The sequence below is a fragment of the Temnothorax curvispinosus genome, unplaced genomic scaffold, assembly GCF_003070985.1.
Source record: "Temnothorax curvispinosus isolate PA1 unplaced genomic scaffold, ASM307098v1 QBEX01016800.1, whole genome shotgun sequence".
In the NCBI taxonomy this organism is placed as follows: Eukaryota; Metazoa; Arthropoda; class Insecta; order Hymenoptera; family Formicidae; genus Temnothorax; species Temnothorax curvispinosus.
Window position 1 is genome coordinate 714,393 of NW_020226580.1, and position 18,532 is coordinate 732,924.

Consider the following 18,532-nt stretch of genomic DNA (forward strand, 5'->3'; position numbering starts at 1 on the left):
AGAGAGAGAGAGAGAGAGAGAGAGAGAGAGAGAGAGAGAGAGAGAGCCAGAGAGAGAGAGAGAGAGCCAGAGAGAGACCAGGAAGGAGATGCAAAAAAAGCCGCGTGGCAGCTTAATCGCTTCGGAAATGCATAGTGCGTTGTCGGGGCAATAAGTTATCCGTGTCAAGAGAAAAGATTGGGCATAGGGTGGATTTCCGCAGGGTTGGATCGAAAGTGAGAGAAACGGTAGGAGGAAGCACGTGGAACGCTGTTAATTTATGGACTTATTTTTCCCGGCATGCGGCCGCAATTAATCCTGCTCTGTAATTGCTCCCTAACGCGGCTCGCGAAAGGCTCTTTCAAACTTAATCGAAATTGGTCGTAGTTGTCGTCGGGCAGTCTTCCTTTGACAAAAGTTGACTTTTTTTGTATTGGAAACGACAATGCTGAATCACTGCAGAGATTCTTGTCGGTAATCGAAAAATCTTTTCTTTACATTAAAAAATCATATTGGTTTTACATGCGATAACGATATTTAATATTCAAGCAATGTCCATTCAAAGGTATTGTAAATTGTAAATGCTTCAAATAAAAGACCGCATGCAAAATTGATCTGAAATTAATCTGTACTCTTTCGACAATTTTGCCAATGTAAGCTAATTATGATGATAGCGGTGTATCCACAACAGTGTATCCAACTTCGCTTGAAAAGCGCAAATAAACGTTCTTTGAAGAGCTTTGTCGCTCCGTGTACACAAGTGTACATGCGATGCGCTGCGACTCCATAATTACACGCGCACGGTTGCCAGACGATAAGGATATCCTCCACAACAAATCTCCCGCAGTAGTGTAGTGGACGGCGTAGAGAGTTTCCAGTTATCGCTGAGAAACGGGCGTTCTCGCCGTCGAGATCGCTCGTATCAACCCGCCCGCGCCGCTTCGTATCAACGTACGTGCGAACCCGCTCGTATTAATGAAGTCTTTCGGGTCGAAAGCGAGTGTGTATCGAGTTGCAATCTCATCCGGCTGCGCATCGGCTTCTTTTCCGACCAACCGTCTGACGAGAAACAAAGCGCTCGTAAATCCTCCCTCGCCTTCCACCTCTGGAACTCCTCTTACTTCCGGAACGGTGCAGTGGCGGGAGTGTTTTGGGCGGTTGCCCGCCACTCGCCGGGAATATATCCGAGATTCGCGTATCTTTCCGCCCCACTAATTTCGGGGTCGGAGAGAAATGACCGTGAAACAGCGAACGATACGGAGGAGCACGGCGGAGATCGTTAAGTGTATTAGGAAACTGTTACTCTTGCGACAAACCGCGTTTTGCGCTCCCTTGCGTCGCGTGGTGGTGTCTTCGATGGAAGAACGGATAAAGACGGAAATGGAAACTTCGCAAGTGCGTTTGATAACAGGATACAAATTTAACGATATATGTATCCGACGAAAATCACAAAACTTAAATGCAAAAATAGAGTGTATTGTCTGATATCTACTTTGGCATGTAATGTTTGATGATATTTTATTGTCTTCAACTATTCTTGAAATCAAAATTTAAAAATATAATATCCATGTAACGATTAAGAATGTTCTTCGAGAAAAAAAGAACAGATATATAAAAATTTTAAAGGAAAATTAGTTATTGAATAGATAAAATATAAAAAATTAAAAAATAATTAAAAAAGGTATATTTCCCGTATTTTTTCCAGATAGATAAATATTATTTGTATAAAAGAAAAGAGGAAATTTTTAATTACTATTACTGTAAAGAGAATAGTATGCAGTTGAGACGTATCGAAATTGTGTGCTTCTACCTGTTTTATTAAATGACAAAACTGCAACAGACGCTGGTACAATTTTCTAAGGTCGATATTCTTGGTGCCTCACGAACTGCAAGAACTCTCGTTTTTCCGTGAGGTAACCTCCTCCTTCTTATAAATCATACTTCTATTCGGTTGGTTAAGCTCGAGTTGCTCGCCGTATCCGTCGTCGACCCTTCCTCCGCACCCTGCGGCTATGTTTATGTGCCATTTGCTGAGAAAGTGAAATAATCGTTGTCGTTGTACTTTCGTTGTCGGCGCGCTTGCCATTTTCCTTCCCCTTGGCCACGGTTGAAGCAATCATCCTATTTTTCCGTAAGCCATTTCGTCCATTTCTTAGTTTGTCGTAACAGTTTCCGCTCTTATCAAACTACCCAGATGAAAAAAAATAGTCATCTGTCTGCATCGTTCTGCTATCTGTCACTTATCAAGAAAATCCATATTTTATCGACAAAAAGAGATAAATAGTTTATTATATAATTATTTTATTATGTGATTTTACTCTTACAAAAGATTAATTTAAAAATACATATTATTAATAAATTAATTTTGTAATTATTGTCGTTAAATAGACAGATTATTTAATAATTATAGATTATTTAATAATATCGGAAAGTATCAATATCATAAATATGGTGTACTTTTATACAGCTATATGCGGTTGTGATCCGACATCTGCGTATGACCGAACTGAGAAAATTTCTAAATGGTTGTAATAAATTGGGAATTTTAAGCGTAAAATTCTTCTCGTCGTTTCGTAAAATGATATTCAGGGATTCAACAATTATTCTGTTATATTTTGCGGTCCATTATGCATCGCGAAATTCTCGGTCGCACGCGCACTCACCAAAGCATCGGACACGTTATTAGCGAGTAATGCGCGCGATAAATGATTTTAAACAAGTTAATAAACGCAATTTCGATATTAAACTCCGCGTGACGTATCGGAATTCGTTATAGGGCCGGAGAATGTGCGCGGATATCGACAAAACTTCGTCGCTACTCTCGAAACGGCCGTGGGAGTGAGGGCTCTCGGACACGATATATTGTGGTCGGATCGACGTGCAATGTGCTCGTCGGATTTCCATGTTCAGGAATTCCGACGGAATTCGCAGCCTGTCTCATTTGCGACGATTTCAGCCGAGTATGCCACTTTTTTAATGCGCCGCTGCGGTTTTCTCTGTAAAAGTTTTACATTATTTTCTCGAAATTTGATCGTTTTTACACGCCGATCGTTGCTCAAAATTTTAATACAATAGCAGGTGAGAATAGAGTTATGCAATCTGTTCAAATTGAGGTACATTTTCGGGACTTTGAAAATAATGCGTCACTTCTTAAAGAAACTTACATTTAATTTATTACTAAAAACAGGTATGTTAAAAAACGTAAAACATAAGCAATTATAAACTTGGATAATAATAAATTGCAATTACCATGCGAAGAAACATTATAATTTAGCGCAATTATACTTCGACACACTTTGACAGTCTCTAATATGGGAATATAGAGATGATATATGCACGTGCCATAATTCAGAAATATCGAAGAGCGCTCAAAGGATCCTTTGAACCTCTTTCCGTTATTTCCACTTTAATGGCGCCGGGTCGTGAATGTGTATAAATTTCAGAGCGGCATTTAAGAATGCACATTCACGGTTCCCACGCCGTCGGCGAGTAACTGTATGCACCCACCCGCGATTCATGGCGTGTTATTGCATATGTCTCGTGAGAATATCTTTCATGCATGCCCGTTTTTTGCGACAAAAGCAGTCGTGCTGTAAATCATCTTATTAATACAGTTTTATCAATGAGCCATGTTCTTACCTTGGAATATTGATATTTTATATCGAATTTTATATTGAAGATTTTTCTTTGGAAATAATTTTTTATTCTTTGAGTAATGATGGACTAATGGAAGAAGAAGATATTAACAAACATTGTTGTTTAAATATGAAATGGATTGCTAAAATTTAACATTCACAAAATTTTGAAAGACACAAAATTCTATATTCTTTAATTATTTCTTTAGCCTATTGATACATACTTTTTAGAAACAAATTATTTATTTTTTCTTTGCTGTATTATGTTTTATTGTAACTCGAAAAAACGTCGAGAATAAAATAATTGGTCGATTATTTTTACTATATTATTATAGGCAGCTTAAAATCCACGCTATTAGATTCCAAATATAAAAAAGTATATCTTTTCAAGATATCACGTCAAACATTTTTTAACCGTAACGACACCACTGGGCAACACGATACGGACTCGGAGAGAGAGAGATTCCGACACTCGTCACTGGGGGATGGCCTCTGCCGCTCTACCCTCTCACAACCGCGGAGTTGACGGCTGATTGAAAAGTTAGTGCGCCCCCAATCGAGAAGATGAGTCCCCGGAATCAAATCACGGCTTCGACGAGGGTGGATGCACGGCGGGATGGGCGTCTCTGTGCTCTGACGCCGGCAAGAGAGAAAGAAAGAGCCGTATGGAGATCGTCATGGCGCCTGTCTCCCAGGCCATTAAGCGGTATTGGAGCTCGCTTCCGTCAGGAAGATCAAATCTCCAGCGACTCGTTAGAAATGAGAACGACGTCATTCCTCGACTCCGTGCATCCAGCGCTCATCATTTCGTTTACACGTACGCAAAACGTCGAGCTTCCGTGAATCGGCTGCTATCGATTTTATGGAATCTGCAAACGAGAACGTCATCGGAGTAGCAAAATGCAGGAAATGAGAAGCACAATTTAAGGATCTTTTTTTGAAACGGTAAAAATCGTTATATTTTACATCCTGCAATGAAAGCTGATTATTTCGAAATTCGAATCTAATTAAGTCATTATATTACGTAACTAGACTATGCGTAATAATCTTGTTGATAATAATATGGAGAACTTTTTGATGTTCTTCGTGTCCGATCACATGTCATTACTATTTGATCACTTTCTCTACTTAATTATAAAAAATTTCCACACACACATACATAGTTTGACTGTTTTAATTCTAAATTATAGCAGAATTTTTCTCATTTGTCCTGACAGAATATGAGATAATTAAATATCACATAATTTTTTCTTAAATATTACTTCGGTAATTTAGTAATAAATTTCGATAACTTGAGATTCTTTGAGGCGCGATAAAGAACTTACAGCGAACATATGAGATCGTTTTGTCTCTACGATACATCGGGGGGTTAACTGCGATTCTTATAGCCGCGTTTGATCCCTCGCACGCGTCGGTCACGACTCGATCACGTACTTGGTCACGAGAAGCCACGGGCGGCCACGCGCCGCGGTTGGTCGGGAGCGGAGAAGCGCGTGTCAGAATGCAATTTGTCCAAAATGCTTTCGAATCGCGAGAAAGGGACCACCCGGATCGATCGCATTAACGACATTTTTACGTGATACGCCGCCGCGGCACGCAGCGACGCACGCGAGCCGTCGCGCGTCGCCACAGCGCGGCGCGGCGTCGTGCGACGAAGAGGAAGGAGCGTTTCGCTGGGGCTCGAGAAAAAGCACCGAGGGAGAGCGCCGCGCATTTAGCTAATCAGATTAGCGGTGGTAATTAGCGGATCCCCAGAAATTCGTCTGCACACCCCCGCGCGCCGATAATTAGCGATAGCGGTCCGTTAATTACACACGTTAACGAGAGGGCCGCTCGCTGCATCGGCCGGCCGCGGCGGTTTGTTTTCTGATGGATCCACGAATCGCGTGGCCGCGATTCCACCCCGCGCCGCGTAATTAATTGTCGTGAACGTATAAAAACTCCGGCGCACTCGCCGTTACTTCCGCTTGAGAGAAGCGCGGCGGGGCGTCCGTAGAAAGTCTTCCTGCCTGCTTCCTTTCCCCATCAAACAGGCGATGATAAACAAAGGGAAATTATTTTTCCTCCTTTGGCTGGGACAATCTCTCGTTCTGCTTTATCGTGTCCTTCTGATTGTCGTTGGGGATAGCTCTGTCGCATAATTTTTCTTTGTGCATAGAGAAATTAATTATTCTGTCTAATTATCGCGCGCTGCTTCGCGAATAGTGGGTCTTGATAGAAATGTTTTTGTCAATGAGAGTCTTTGACATGTGCTAACACGTTGAGAATATTTCGTATCTTTAGCATCTATTTTAATATTTATTAGAGTTCCGTTTTTTACTGCGATTCTCAATTTATACTGCACGAAAAGTTGATATTTTATGTTACACGAGAAAGCAGAGCTTAAGGTTGTTCACATTTATTACATATAAAATGATAATTCTCTCTATGCAAGTTTTCGGAGCTTAAAACATTCATGTACGTCGCGTGTCATGAGACGGAGAGAAAAAGGCAAGCTGCTTCGTTACTAAGGTTGTTCGCACATATACAGCGCGGCATCTGACGCGTCCATTATGCGCCAGTCGCGCGCATTAGGCGAGCATAATACGCGCGGAAAGACTTTTCTTTTATGCAAGTCTATCTCCCTTGAGCACCGCTCAGGAAAAAATAGTCGCCCCGGAAGAGTGAAAGAACGTAGTCTGTCCCAAGCACTCTCCGGGTAATCGAAAATAAAGGAGCGCACAACTATGACGAGACACGAGAGCAGTGTTTTAAGACGTTACGAGCAGTATAAAATACGCGAATAATTTTCTCATATTTTTATCTAGTCGGTTGTTTGAGATTGCGACGAGAACAACTCATATGTTTTACGGGAGACATAAACTTTCTCTTAAAGCCCTAAACGGAATATCTCCACAGCGGAAATCAGTACTTTTCGCGAATATAGAAAGATTAGAAAGATTACAAAGTTTTATGCTCGGCATGATAGCTACATATTGAGGAATTAACAAAAGGGCATAAGACAAAAATGTATACCAGGGATACGTACACGGAAATAACGGTTTTGCTGAAATATTTAAAAATTTATTTAGATGCAGATCTGAAAATAATTTTGTTGCACCAAAATGATTATGTAGAACACTCAAACTGATTGCAAAATTTTTGACATTATTATCACGTATACTTCCGCGACCTACTATAATTATTTTGATGGTCCAACAAAATTATATTCAGCTCTGTATCTAGTAAAATTTTTAGATATTTTAGCAAAACTGTTCTTTCTGTATATATCAGTCCTGTTTTAATTAAGTCGACATGCACTTTAATTAAAGATTTATAAGCTCTTTCAATATTATACGTTTACCCTCGCTATGTCAGGGGCCATTCGGAAGCAATTCTTTTCGGTCTGTGATGTGCAGGACATAAACCATTCCAGTTTAATGCACCCAGAGAAATTACTCTTGTCACATAGAGAGTCATGAATGATGAACTAGGATCTGGATGGATACGATGGGTAAAGAAACGCTCCGCAGAAATCCGCAGTGCGCTTTAATCAATGCTAACAATCCGTTTATGGCACGAAGGGTCGCACGCGTTTGCCAAAACCGAAGGGCGAGAATGACCTTTTCCGGGTTTGCGAGGGTCAGTTCTCCTCCTGCTGGTGCACGAAATTGCGTTATCGAAGCGAAACTCATTTCATCGGGACGACACTGGGATGTTCCGTCTTTCGTCTCGAAAGAAATCATCTCCGTTAATGTCGGCTAAGGGAAAACCGACGAACGATAATTTCCTTCATACCATCAAACAAATGAGTAAATTTATTGAGTAACACTAATTGAGTGACAGTAATTAATGGAGAAGAAATTGAAAATCTAATTACTTTTATCTGACGTCTGTGTAAGTTAACGCGTAACCTGTTAACAATTTAAATTCCCGTAATTGAGCAAATTTATACCTTTGCCATGGCAAGAAGTTGGAACAAAGCTCGACGACGATCAAATTAACGTGGTTTATTAAGAGCCAATTAAAGTCTGAAGGCGATTACGTTTAAATTTATGGTTTGTTGGAGTTAATTTATCGCTCGTCCATCATTATCTTCGTTTTAATGTACTTATTCGGTTATGATGAATAGCCATCTTACAGTGATCGCTTTTTTCACATTAAGCAAGTTTGCCTCTATTTTCCTGCCAACTTCCTCTACTTACTTTCCAGTTTTTTCCAGTTCGTAGATCCCCCTTTTCTTTCTTACGAAAAAAAGCATTACGAGCCGAATAAATATTACAATTCTGATTATACATATCTATCATTGCACTGATATATCATAAATGTAAAATTTTATAGCAATTTTACATTTTAATATGCTATATAATTATATGTATACATCGTGTTGCCGTTTACAATTATCACATATTGAGCCAGCTGTCATACATGCACACACATGATAGTTGATTTTTTGTGACAATATTTTTGTACTGTTTTATTCTTTAGATTGAAATCATTTTGAGATATTTAATGACAAATCTTTACGCTTTGTCGAATGCGATTTAATTTTCCTAAAGATGTGATATTTCTACACGTAGCTGTTAATTGATAACGTGAATCATAATGTATTTTGTAACGTACTTAGTAATGGTCGGATTCTCGTTATTATATCTTTTATTGGCCAGCGTCACGACGCATGTATGTGGCATGAGTGCACGCGGCGCACTTGCATCGTTGCGTCGCGGCGCGATGCAACGAGAATGCGGCAGCGGCGGCGGTTTTAATTACAATGCAATTTTCCTTGCGGTGCCCATCCCTTTGAAATGCTGTTAGGCTTCCACTCGAATACACGAAGCAATCACGTACCTCCTGGGCGAGGGAACGTCTCTCATATCGCCGCGACGTTTTGATCCGCGAAGATTAAAGGGGTCCCGCCCTTTTCCCTGCACCCTTAACGTGCTCGCGTCGTCACTCCCGTGCCCCATTGTGGTGGTGTGCGGAATTTGGCACGACCGCCGCAAGTGCGTAAATATGGCGTAGGGCCGGCGCTACGTCTCTTTTTCGCTCCCTGAGTTCGAAGGGACTCGCCACCGTCTCCATTTGAATCCATAGCTTCACGTTTCACTGCCCGGTAACGACGTCGATCTTAAAAGTCGGAAGTAGACACTTCGCGTAATTTCTTTAATGCGTAATGATCATGGTAATAGATCTGAAGATATGACGTATGTGATTAATTTGAAGAAATTGTTTTTTAATGATTATTCTTAATCGTTTTAAGATCAGATTGATGCAATGACATCAATTATAAATGGAGGGGTAAAAGCCTTAATGTAAGTCAAAATATTTAAAAAAAATTTGACTTACACCACTAAAGCTTTTACTTCTCCAAATGTATATATATATATATAGGTATATATATATAATATATATATTTGCTATTTGATCAGTCATTTAATATAAAAAATAGGCTGTATATATAAAGGTCTTTGTTTTAACGAGGAGTTTAGTGTTTCGAATATATACAATAGTGTTTCAATGTTTCATTGATGACGATACTTCGTCACGCGGTATGTTTTCTACCCTCGAATGCGTTTTTGCAGTCCACCCTCAGGCCGGAGTACCATATAAAACCCATTTACGATCCAATCCGGTCTGATAAATTCCAGAAAACGTACGAGTCACGGACGGGATGCGTGTTTGGTATATAGGGAGGATGCAAGAACCATAATGGATTATCGAGGGACGGTGTTCGGTAATCGAATACCATTTAGGATTAAAACCCATCAAATTTTCCTTCTCCTATTAGCACGGGAAGACTGTAACATATTTTTTCTACGCGCATTTGTCTATCATTGCAATCTATGGAATTCCCGTAGTATTTCTTTTCACCCGATGATAAAGAATCACACTAGTTTCTTTTCAGGCCTTGAAGTTTCAAGGAATATGCTTGCCTATACTTTGCCCTTACAGCTTTTTACATATTTTTTATACTTCGCATTGCTACATCTTTATATCCTTTCATCATTGAAAAAGATCGTTTTCAAGCCCTTTTCACTTCCGATCCAAATCTCTTTCGCATTTTATACACATGACGCGCGCGTTCAAGTGTTCTACACCTGCAATTCGACGTCTATCGATTTCTCGAAAGTGCGAGAGCAGTTGTTCGCGACTTTAAAGTCCTGTGAAATTGGGCCGTCCGTCGTAGAGAAGTTTGCTTTTACGACGGCCGATGCTTCCGCGACCCTTCGCCGACGAAGAGAACGAGCCTACGAATGCCAAGTAATTTCTTTGTCGTCTTTTAGGAGCGACGTTCCCCACGTATAAATCAAAGGGCTCGTAAGGGCGTAATGATTCAGCGGAGAGCTTTTGTCGTAGACGAGTGGCCTTTCCTCTTTGGTTTTTCGTCGCGGTGCTTTATGTCTCGCGAGAAACTTTCGTAATAGCTCCGGTGCTTTTTGATATCAGACAAAATTTAACAAAAACCGGAAAGTATAAGTTGAAAGTTTTTAAAAAATTTTACATACTGAATAGTTAACTTTGGATACTTAAACATTAGACATTGAAAATATTTCCATCGTTAGGAACAGTGCTTATCATTAAAGAATTAACTTTCATATATTACGCGTTTGAATTACAATAAAAATAAAGATTTCACGTTTTTAATTTTAAAAATTATTGATATTCATATGCATTGATTGTTTTTATCAAATTTCGATAACAAGATATATTTTACGCATAAAATTCTGCAACTTTTATATTGCAATTTATTTTCCTTTATGTATTACATATATTTGAAGGGTCGTAACCCTCATTCTCAAAGATTTTCTTACGTCATTCTTAATGCCCGACATATTAATCCGACGTTGTGTTCCTAGTAAGATTATTCTCCCTGATAGATCCGTGAACGACCCTCACTGCACCTTTTTCTCCGTAACGCACACGAGACGTGATCGCCGGATGATCGATGGTGACGCGAAACTTTGGCATCGCGAGACCGCGCAGAGCTCGAAAGTGGACAGCGAAAGAGCGAAACGCACTCGACGCATGGCGGCGCGGGCGCCTTCGTTTCGAGTCCCAACTTAGGAGAAGCAGACACTGACGTTCCCATCCGTCATGATGTCGTCGGGCATCTAGCCGTTCTTCAAACCCCTGGAACTGCGATCGGTAAACCCCATGTGCGCGCATTGCCGGCGTAATCGTGCACCAGGTGCCATGCTGACGTCTCTTAACGAAGGACGCGGCCTTCTCATCACTCCTCTCGCCCTCACATTTTCTCTCTTTCTTTCTCTTTTTCTCTTTTACTGTTCCATTTTCTCCTCCCGGAGGAAGAAAACGGCCCAGAAACGGGGCGCTTCTTAACAAGCATTGGACGTTCGTGCTATAAAAGGGACTTTTTTGCTTGTTAGATTGTTTGCTCGCCACGGCCCTCGCTCGAATCGGGACGGGGCGACGACGCCTCCGCCTTATCGAGATTGCACCGGTTACAGGAATAGATTTTTTTTATCAGTTCTATTTCGATGATCAGTTCGACGGGATTGAATTGGAAAGTCGTGAGACTGTCTTCATCAGTTCTCGTTTCTACCCTCATGATAGTATTCTTTGCGATATTTATATATATTTTGTAAAAAAATATATGTATATATTTATTATATTTCTTACATCATCAATTACAAATAATGACTTCGCCTTGTAATTAAGCGAATAGCTGTAATATATTTACTTTAAATATTTAGAAAAAAATGCGAAGTCATCAATAATTTTAACTCAAAATGACACTTGGTACAAAAGTTTTCTATAGATACATCGGGTTGTTTGAAAAAATTCGTGTAAAATATTCTTACTTTTTCAGTTCTTAATTTATATTTAATTTGGAATTAAAATTTTACAAATTAACAAACTTAAAAAGATTGCAATATAATATTACTCTTGATCACATATATTGCATAACATTCGGCAATACTTCTAAACTATTACATACAAGTAGTTTTTTCCGCCATTCAATTTTCAACCGTTGTAACAGCACCATTTCCGACGATGGACGGTCAGTCGAGCGGAATAGAACCAGATTAACGGAATTTTTTAGCGGGCCTTTAATTTTTTTCTGGATACCTCGCCGCGAGAGTGCGCGCAGTCGTCCCGTCAGACTTCGCAAATCCTTTGGCCAAACAAGCGGTGGAGGATCTGGCAGGTGCCATTTGCCATTGAAATCCTGCTGCCATTAGAGACGTCCGATCTAAATCCCAGTGGCATTTGCGCAGCGGATTGTCGTCTTATCCGAATGGTGGCCCTACCTTCTCCTCGAGGCCGGGCACGCCGGGCCCGTCAGCCTCCTTCTTCTTCCCCCGTTTTCTCCCTTGCGCATTTCGGCTCCTGTTATTTCACTACTCGTTCTTCCTTCCTTCCGCACGCGCTCTCATCGTCCAGCCGGTCGATATAGAAATTCTCCTGAACCGTTTCTAGCAGCGAACGTTACCCTGTTAAGATCCGCAAAGCAAACAGCGGCCGGTAGATAAGAGTGTCCTTCGGGAGCCTGCCAGGGATAACAGAGGGCTTTAAAAGGCTCGCGGCGTTTTCGCCAGCGACATATAGCACGGCTGCGCCCTTCCGTCCAGAATTCGAAGCCCTATAACGCTCGTCTGCAAATATTTTCGATAATTCCCGGCAGCGTCTCGATAAGACGGACATTTTTACCCGCAAGCTCAACTATTATTTTTCTATCGTGTTATTCTGAGAAATAATTATTGTTTTGCACTAAAAATATAGCATCTTTGATGTTAATGTTTAATCGTGTATTTATTTAATCAAATGAGAGAAGAGATAAACTAATAATAATTAGAGAGAAAGGAGGCATCTTGCTGTATATTATTATATTAAACTTGTTGAATGGATAAGTAAAATTAGAGTAAAAATAATTTGCGAGTCAGTGTATAATTAAGTGCGATTATATCGACTACTATAGGAACTGTATGTCTATAGGTACATATGTCTATGTTACATCGATGAGAAACGCGAGAATTGCACTAAGTGAGCTTTGACGGATTAACTCCATCTCCCGATGACAGAGCGTGGTAAACTCGTCGGCGGAGAATTACTCCGCACAGAGAACTGAACAAGTCAAACAACTCAAATGACTCTCGACAAATGAACGTTAGAGTTCGCTGGCTCTTGCCCCCGCGGAAAGTAAATACAGCCTTGGAGTTATGTAGTTGATTTTGTCCAACAAAGCTACAATTCGATTGCTCAACGCTGCTGCCAGCCGTGTCTTATACGTTTGGCCCTTTCCCGTGTTGCGCGTAGCTTCGCGAAATGCTAATTTAGCCGCGTATCGATGTTCGCTATTTGTCAAGTACGCGTAAAGGCGCTCGCAGCAATCCGCGCACGTATGTGGTGCTGCTTTATGTGAAAGAATATTTTATAGCTCCTTAGCTATGCAACTTCGTCTCTTTGCATGCATTAGGTAACGTCGTCGACATGTCTACAATGGCGTGCCCGAAATCGCACAATTTTTTACAAATTCTGTTCACACAGCTAAGTTTACAAAAAAAAGATTGACATTTCAGTGGCCATGTAATTAATGATCTTTAAGTTATTATTTGATCGAGAATTAAAATTCTTAAAATATACATATATAAGAACTTCTTTAGACAATTTTAAGTGATATTTATTTTAATAAATTTTTTAAAATTTGAATTCTTATTTCAAGTATTCAAACTTAAAAGTATATTAAAAGTTAAAAGATATTAAAAATGAAGAAAATTGGTGTTCAATCAATTTTAGCGACAGATTGATCTTTAAGAAATCTATCATGACTTTTGGACTTTATATTTTAGACTCTGTACATTTATATATATTTTTTAAATTGTTGAATTTTCTGTAAAGATTTCTAGGAACTCATACTGACTTCTAACGAAGCTATGCAATTTTTCTCTCCCTAGTTGTATACTCAATTGGTTCCTAAAAATCCAAGTAGTTTTACCATTCGGAGATACAAATGTTTTCTAATTTCGTGAGAGAAATAGAGATAAGGTTGGAAAAGATTGGATTGGGTAAAACGGTCGAATAATTTAGTCTCTGCAACTTGGCGAACGACGTAAAACCGCATCGCTGGGTCGCAAAATATCAACGTATTTATTAAGATTTCTTGATTATCTAGAAGTTCCAATTAATTATTTTTAACTCTAATACAATTTTGCTGTTGTACATGTCATATATAAGTAAAAAAACAAAAAAGATTGAATAAACGTCGTGTTTTTATATGAGATTGCGATATCATGATATCTCCATTTAATGAAAGGAAAATAACCAATGATCGTTGACGTGATCTCCGCGTGGGGACGTAATATGCACAATCATCTCGCTAATCGGTTAATTGCGTGATTTTCCGCTCGTGGAAAAACAGGATTAGATTCGAAAAGAGAAAGAGTGATACGGGAACAGAGAGGGGAAGAGGGGAGAGGAGAGAGATGAGTATACTGCATTTCCGTATAATGTGCCGAGAATCACGTTATTTCGGCTAGATCGTTAACGTTGATTTCGAAGGATGGCGTATCGTAGAGAAGACGCGCCTGTGATCGATAAAACTTAATTAAACAGTTAATTATTATTTTATCACTTCAATATGATAATGCGTAAATACATAAATGCTGGTCGTTTTAATCCGTTTATTTATTCGTGATAGATTCATTGATAAATAAAATACGGCATCGCTGAGCGCAATATATTCGGGGGAGCGGTGCATAATTCTTTAACGTTCCATTTAAATCGTTATTTAACCAAAAGCGTTAAGCGAATCGTTCTCGCTCGTCGAGTGAAATGTTAACTCGATGCGACAAATTTCATTATTGAAACCGCGCCGCGCGCTGCGGCTATCGCACCGTGGGCAAGTGATTTTACGCAGGGCGATTTTATTCCGACGGCGGACGCGCGATGCAGTTTCGTTTTATTTCACCCGGGCGCATATAATGGCACCCTTCAAGATCAATCTTCTTCTCACCTGTCCGCGGTATTAGAAATGCCGGATCGTTATTCCACGGCCCGTTTTCGCTTTGTTCGAGAGATTTTCTTTTTTTTTTCGTTTGTGTTTGTGCGCTCTGTGCGTGCGCGTGCATGTACGTGCGAAAGCCTCCCTCTCGCAGATTTTTACTCTCGACTTTCTCATTTTCGCGGAGGCGATGATGCGAGAGTCTCGTGTGTCTCGCGATGATTATTCGGAGTGATCGAGGAAGGTTCCCCCCAGGTGGTGCAAACTCAACCGTAAGAGATTGCTCGGCCTCTATATCTTCCAGCGCGGTTCTTCGGCCGTTATCCGCGAATCATCTTTTTGTCTAGGGCTTCTGCCCTAGTCGCTGTCCGCTTTTCTGGCGCGTCAGTCAGTCAATCGGGAAATTTATTCGTTCCCAACGTGCAGCCGCTGAACGAAGCTAACGGTTCGGATAAGAAGATGCATAACTGATCTCATTTCATTAAGATTGAAATAATGAATTTTCTACGAATAAGGAAGGAATGTTTCAAATAGTTTAATTTACGTGCGAGATGTCAATTTCTTATGTTTCTTATATCTTATCTATTTCACATACCGATTTTTGTATTATTTTTTTATAATTCTTTTTACTTGTTCTAATGAGACGGAATGAACACATGTTAAATTTTTCAATTAATAATTGACAATTTTTAGTAATTAATAAAAAATTTTTTTTTGAAGATTTGGTTATTCCAACGAATACAAATGTTCACAGCTATATTCTCATTGTGGCGACAGCCGCAAAGTTTATAAATCGACGATGAATGGCGGAGTATACGTTGTTCGTGATTGCGATACGTGTGTTTGTGCTAATATAACGGTAAATTGAGTCGCAATTGTCCCTTGCCATAACACTATGCGTCGCTGAAACAAAATACGTATGACAAAACGACCAAGGATTCTCATTCGGCTGTCCGACCAACCGTCTCTAATTTGATTGGCCGCGGTGAAGGGGCAGATAGCATTGAGACAGGTCAGTCCGCCGTGAAAATCGGATGTACCGACCCTGATATCCCTTCGGGGAATGGAAAATTCAGTTATAACATCGAACATCGCCATGTACTTTTCAGTTGCGGCTTAGTTGCGAATAATACTCGTCACTCCGACGTTATGGTCGGCTCTCACTCAATTTAGATATATACGTCGCTACATGCTGACGCTGTTGTTAAATACACGAAACTTTAACATTATTCCGCGTATTTCGGGAATTTAATTAAAATTATAAAAAAAAGGAGGTAACGTTGCTTGCGAAGTACAGGACGGTAGTCGGTTTGTTCTCTTGTTAAAATTAAGTCGTCAGAAAATGTTAAATTTTACGAGAATACCGCGTGGAGCAAAAAGTAAGAATTTTACTGCGGAAATGTAAATTATAATAAGCTACGCATGAAACGAGTGGGGAGTCGGATTTAAAGTCCTTCAGCCATATGGATTTCGTAAGCGAATCACTTTCGTCCCTTGTAACTGCGTTGCTTGTCGTTCAGCATTTTCATGAGCAATCACGCGGCCGGAACTAACCGCGTTATCCACCTTTATTTGGTGTTTACACGCGGAACTTTGTTCATCGCCTCATTTACACGGTAACCAAGGATACCACCAGCGTGCTCTCTGTTTTTGCTCTTTCTCTCTATCTCTATTTCATGGTCTTCCCATCTTTTTCGTTTTACGCTTTTGTCTCCTTTATTCAGTAGTTTCTATTTCGCGCACTCTGCTCTTTATCTACGGGGGAAATATTAGCCGCGGGCGCAGTAGCGTTAAAGGGGAAACAGTTAAATTAATAATTTCGAAATTGCGAAAGAGAAATTGCCACTCGCGGTCCGGGTTCCTTTGTGTAGTTGCAGTTTTCCAGCCGGCAAAACTGCGAGTCGGCGAGCAAATGGAAATCTGAACCACCGACTTTCGGAAAAATCGATTTGTCCGCAGGTAAATGGATTCAATTGAGTCACCTGATAGTTTCGCACGAACTGGTATTATCACGCTCTTTTTACATGATTGAATAGTTGGATCGAGTATATTCGATTGTAAAATGACGCAATTACTTTTACTTGATTACATCGGTAAGGAAAGTTTACAGGAATAAATAAAATTATTCGACAAATTATGTAATAAAATATTTTATTATTATACATTAAAATATATAATATTCTAATATATATAAAATTTATTTTTATTGTTCAAATGTCAAGTTTATTTGATCGAAATCAAATTTACCTCTATTAAAATTCCATGGAGCAATATTCTTTCCAAGTATATCATTAATTATATTATCTGTATAAATTATTATGAAGTATTAGTCGTAATGCTTCAGTCTTACCGATGTAATTTTTCCATTAACATGGTTCTGCGTAAAATACGTACATCGGGTCGATTAATCTTGTTGATAGCTGTAATTTTCACACACGCGTTGATCTAATGAGAAACGAGGTTATTTCGGACACATCGTAACAGGACACCGACTGCACCGGGAGAATCTTAGCGGCACCCGTAATTATGGGGCCCCGTTTCGAAACGAGCCTTGTCGTATAGGAGTGAGGCCCGACGACGACGGAGCTTGTTATTGGCAGCGTAAACAACACGATTATCTTCTTCCGCAGTGAAACCTGCCAAAAAAAGATTTCTATTAATATTTATGACGATCCGAACGTACGATTCGCTTCGACACCCTACGGGGAAGTTAGGCCTGCCAAATTATGCGACGGGATGAGTTATAGGTTGAGGTTGCAACGCGCGATCGTTTGCTATGCTTTCATTACCATCAGAACATATCCGCTATGCTCGTAAATGAGTGATGAAGATGAATGTCGAGTGCATTTATCAATTGTGCGAACGTTACGTGGCTCGTGCCCGCAAAAATCACATTGGACAAATGAACTCATTCCGATACTTGGTGAGGATAGTCCAAGATATAATACTCTAAAAAGTTTGTAGCTCTATAACGAAAGATTATAAATATTACAAAATGTAATTATTCTGACCATTAGTTAATTAATTAGATATCAATTGGCTAATCGAATGATTTATAAATAAAAAATATACATAGTATAATTGTAAAATTGCATCATACTATAAAAATTCACTTACGTGAAATAGAAAGAAACTTTTAGATATATTAGATTATAGATTTTAATATAATTTTAATGATTAAAGGAACGAGAATATTGTAGTAAATTTCTTTCTTTTTTTTTTACCTGAATACAAGGATATCACGCGGATATGCATATATGAGCGTGAAATTTATTTGACGAGATGCAAGCTGCATCATACAATTTCCCAAAGTCCCAACAGCGTTTCTCTTTAATGATATTTAATAATGCTGCACGTCATCCGGCATCATCGTGAAAAAAATGGCATCTTTGCATCGGGGTCAACGGCGCATCATACATTCATTCGGAACATTCCATCACGAGTCGAGTGTAACGAGTATTTTTTTATTGCGCCGAGAAATCGTGCATACGGCAGATTCGACACATGCGACGACGATATTTTATTTCGACGTATCGTACAATATTTTTTATATCTGTCACTGGATTTATGTACGATAAGCAGGATCCAATAATCTACCAGGATGGATAGCCGAAAACTCACTGTTATGGATATGACGGCACGTTTTATTCATTTATATGTTTGTCTGTTATAAATTTTAAAACGGCCATGTTTACACACAGTATAGTTGTATTTATCTTTGATACATATATATCTCCATGCTTTCATGAACAAATGCAAAAAAAAAAAAACATTTATCTCCGTGTGTAAATACGTTGGGGATAGATGAATTAAACAAAATCTGATTTTCCGAATAATAAGACCGCCGCTAGATTATTGTACACAGCATTTGTGTTGAATATATTCCCAGCAACCAAGAATGAGGTTTAAATAGCGTGGAAAATCAAGTTTATCATTTTGCAAGGTAATAACGTGAACTAAACGCTAGACAAATTGA

The 18,532-nt window shown here is 39.5% G+C and overlaps 2 protein-coding genes across 5 annotated transcripts in view; one reads left to right on the forward strand and one right to left on the reverse strand.

Moving 5' to 3' along the window:
* LOC112467009 overlaps positions 1-18,532 on the forward strand; it is a 324,735-nt gene that overhangs the window by 92,964 nt on the left and 213,239 nt on the right. The gene's annotated exons all lie outside the window — the stretch shown is intronic.
* The window catches only part of LOC112467013, a 278,592-nt gene continuing 276,954 nt past the window's right edge, over positions 16,895-18,532 (reverse strand). The window contains exon 6 of the mRNA XM_025035440.1: positions 16,895-17,192. Within this exon, the coding sequence (XP_024891208.1) occupies positions 17,065-17,192 (128 nt within the window). The 3' untranslated portion in view covers positions 16,895-17,064. The remainder of the gene's footprint in view (positions 17,193-18,532) is intronic.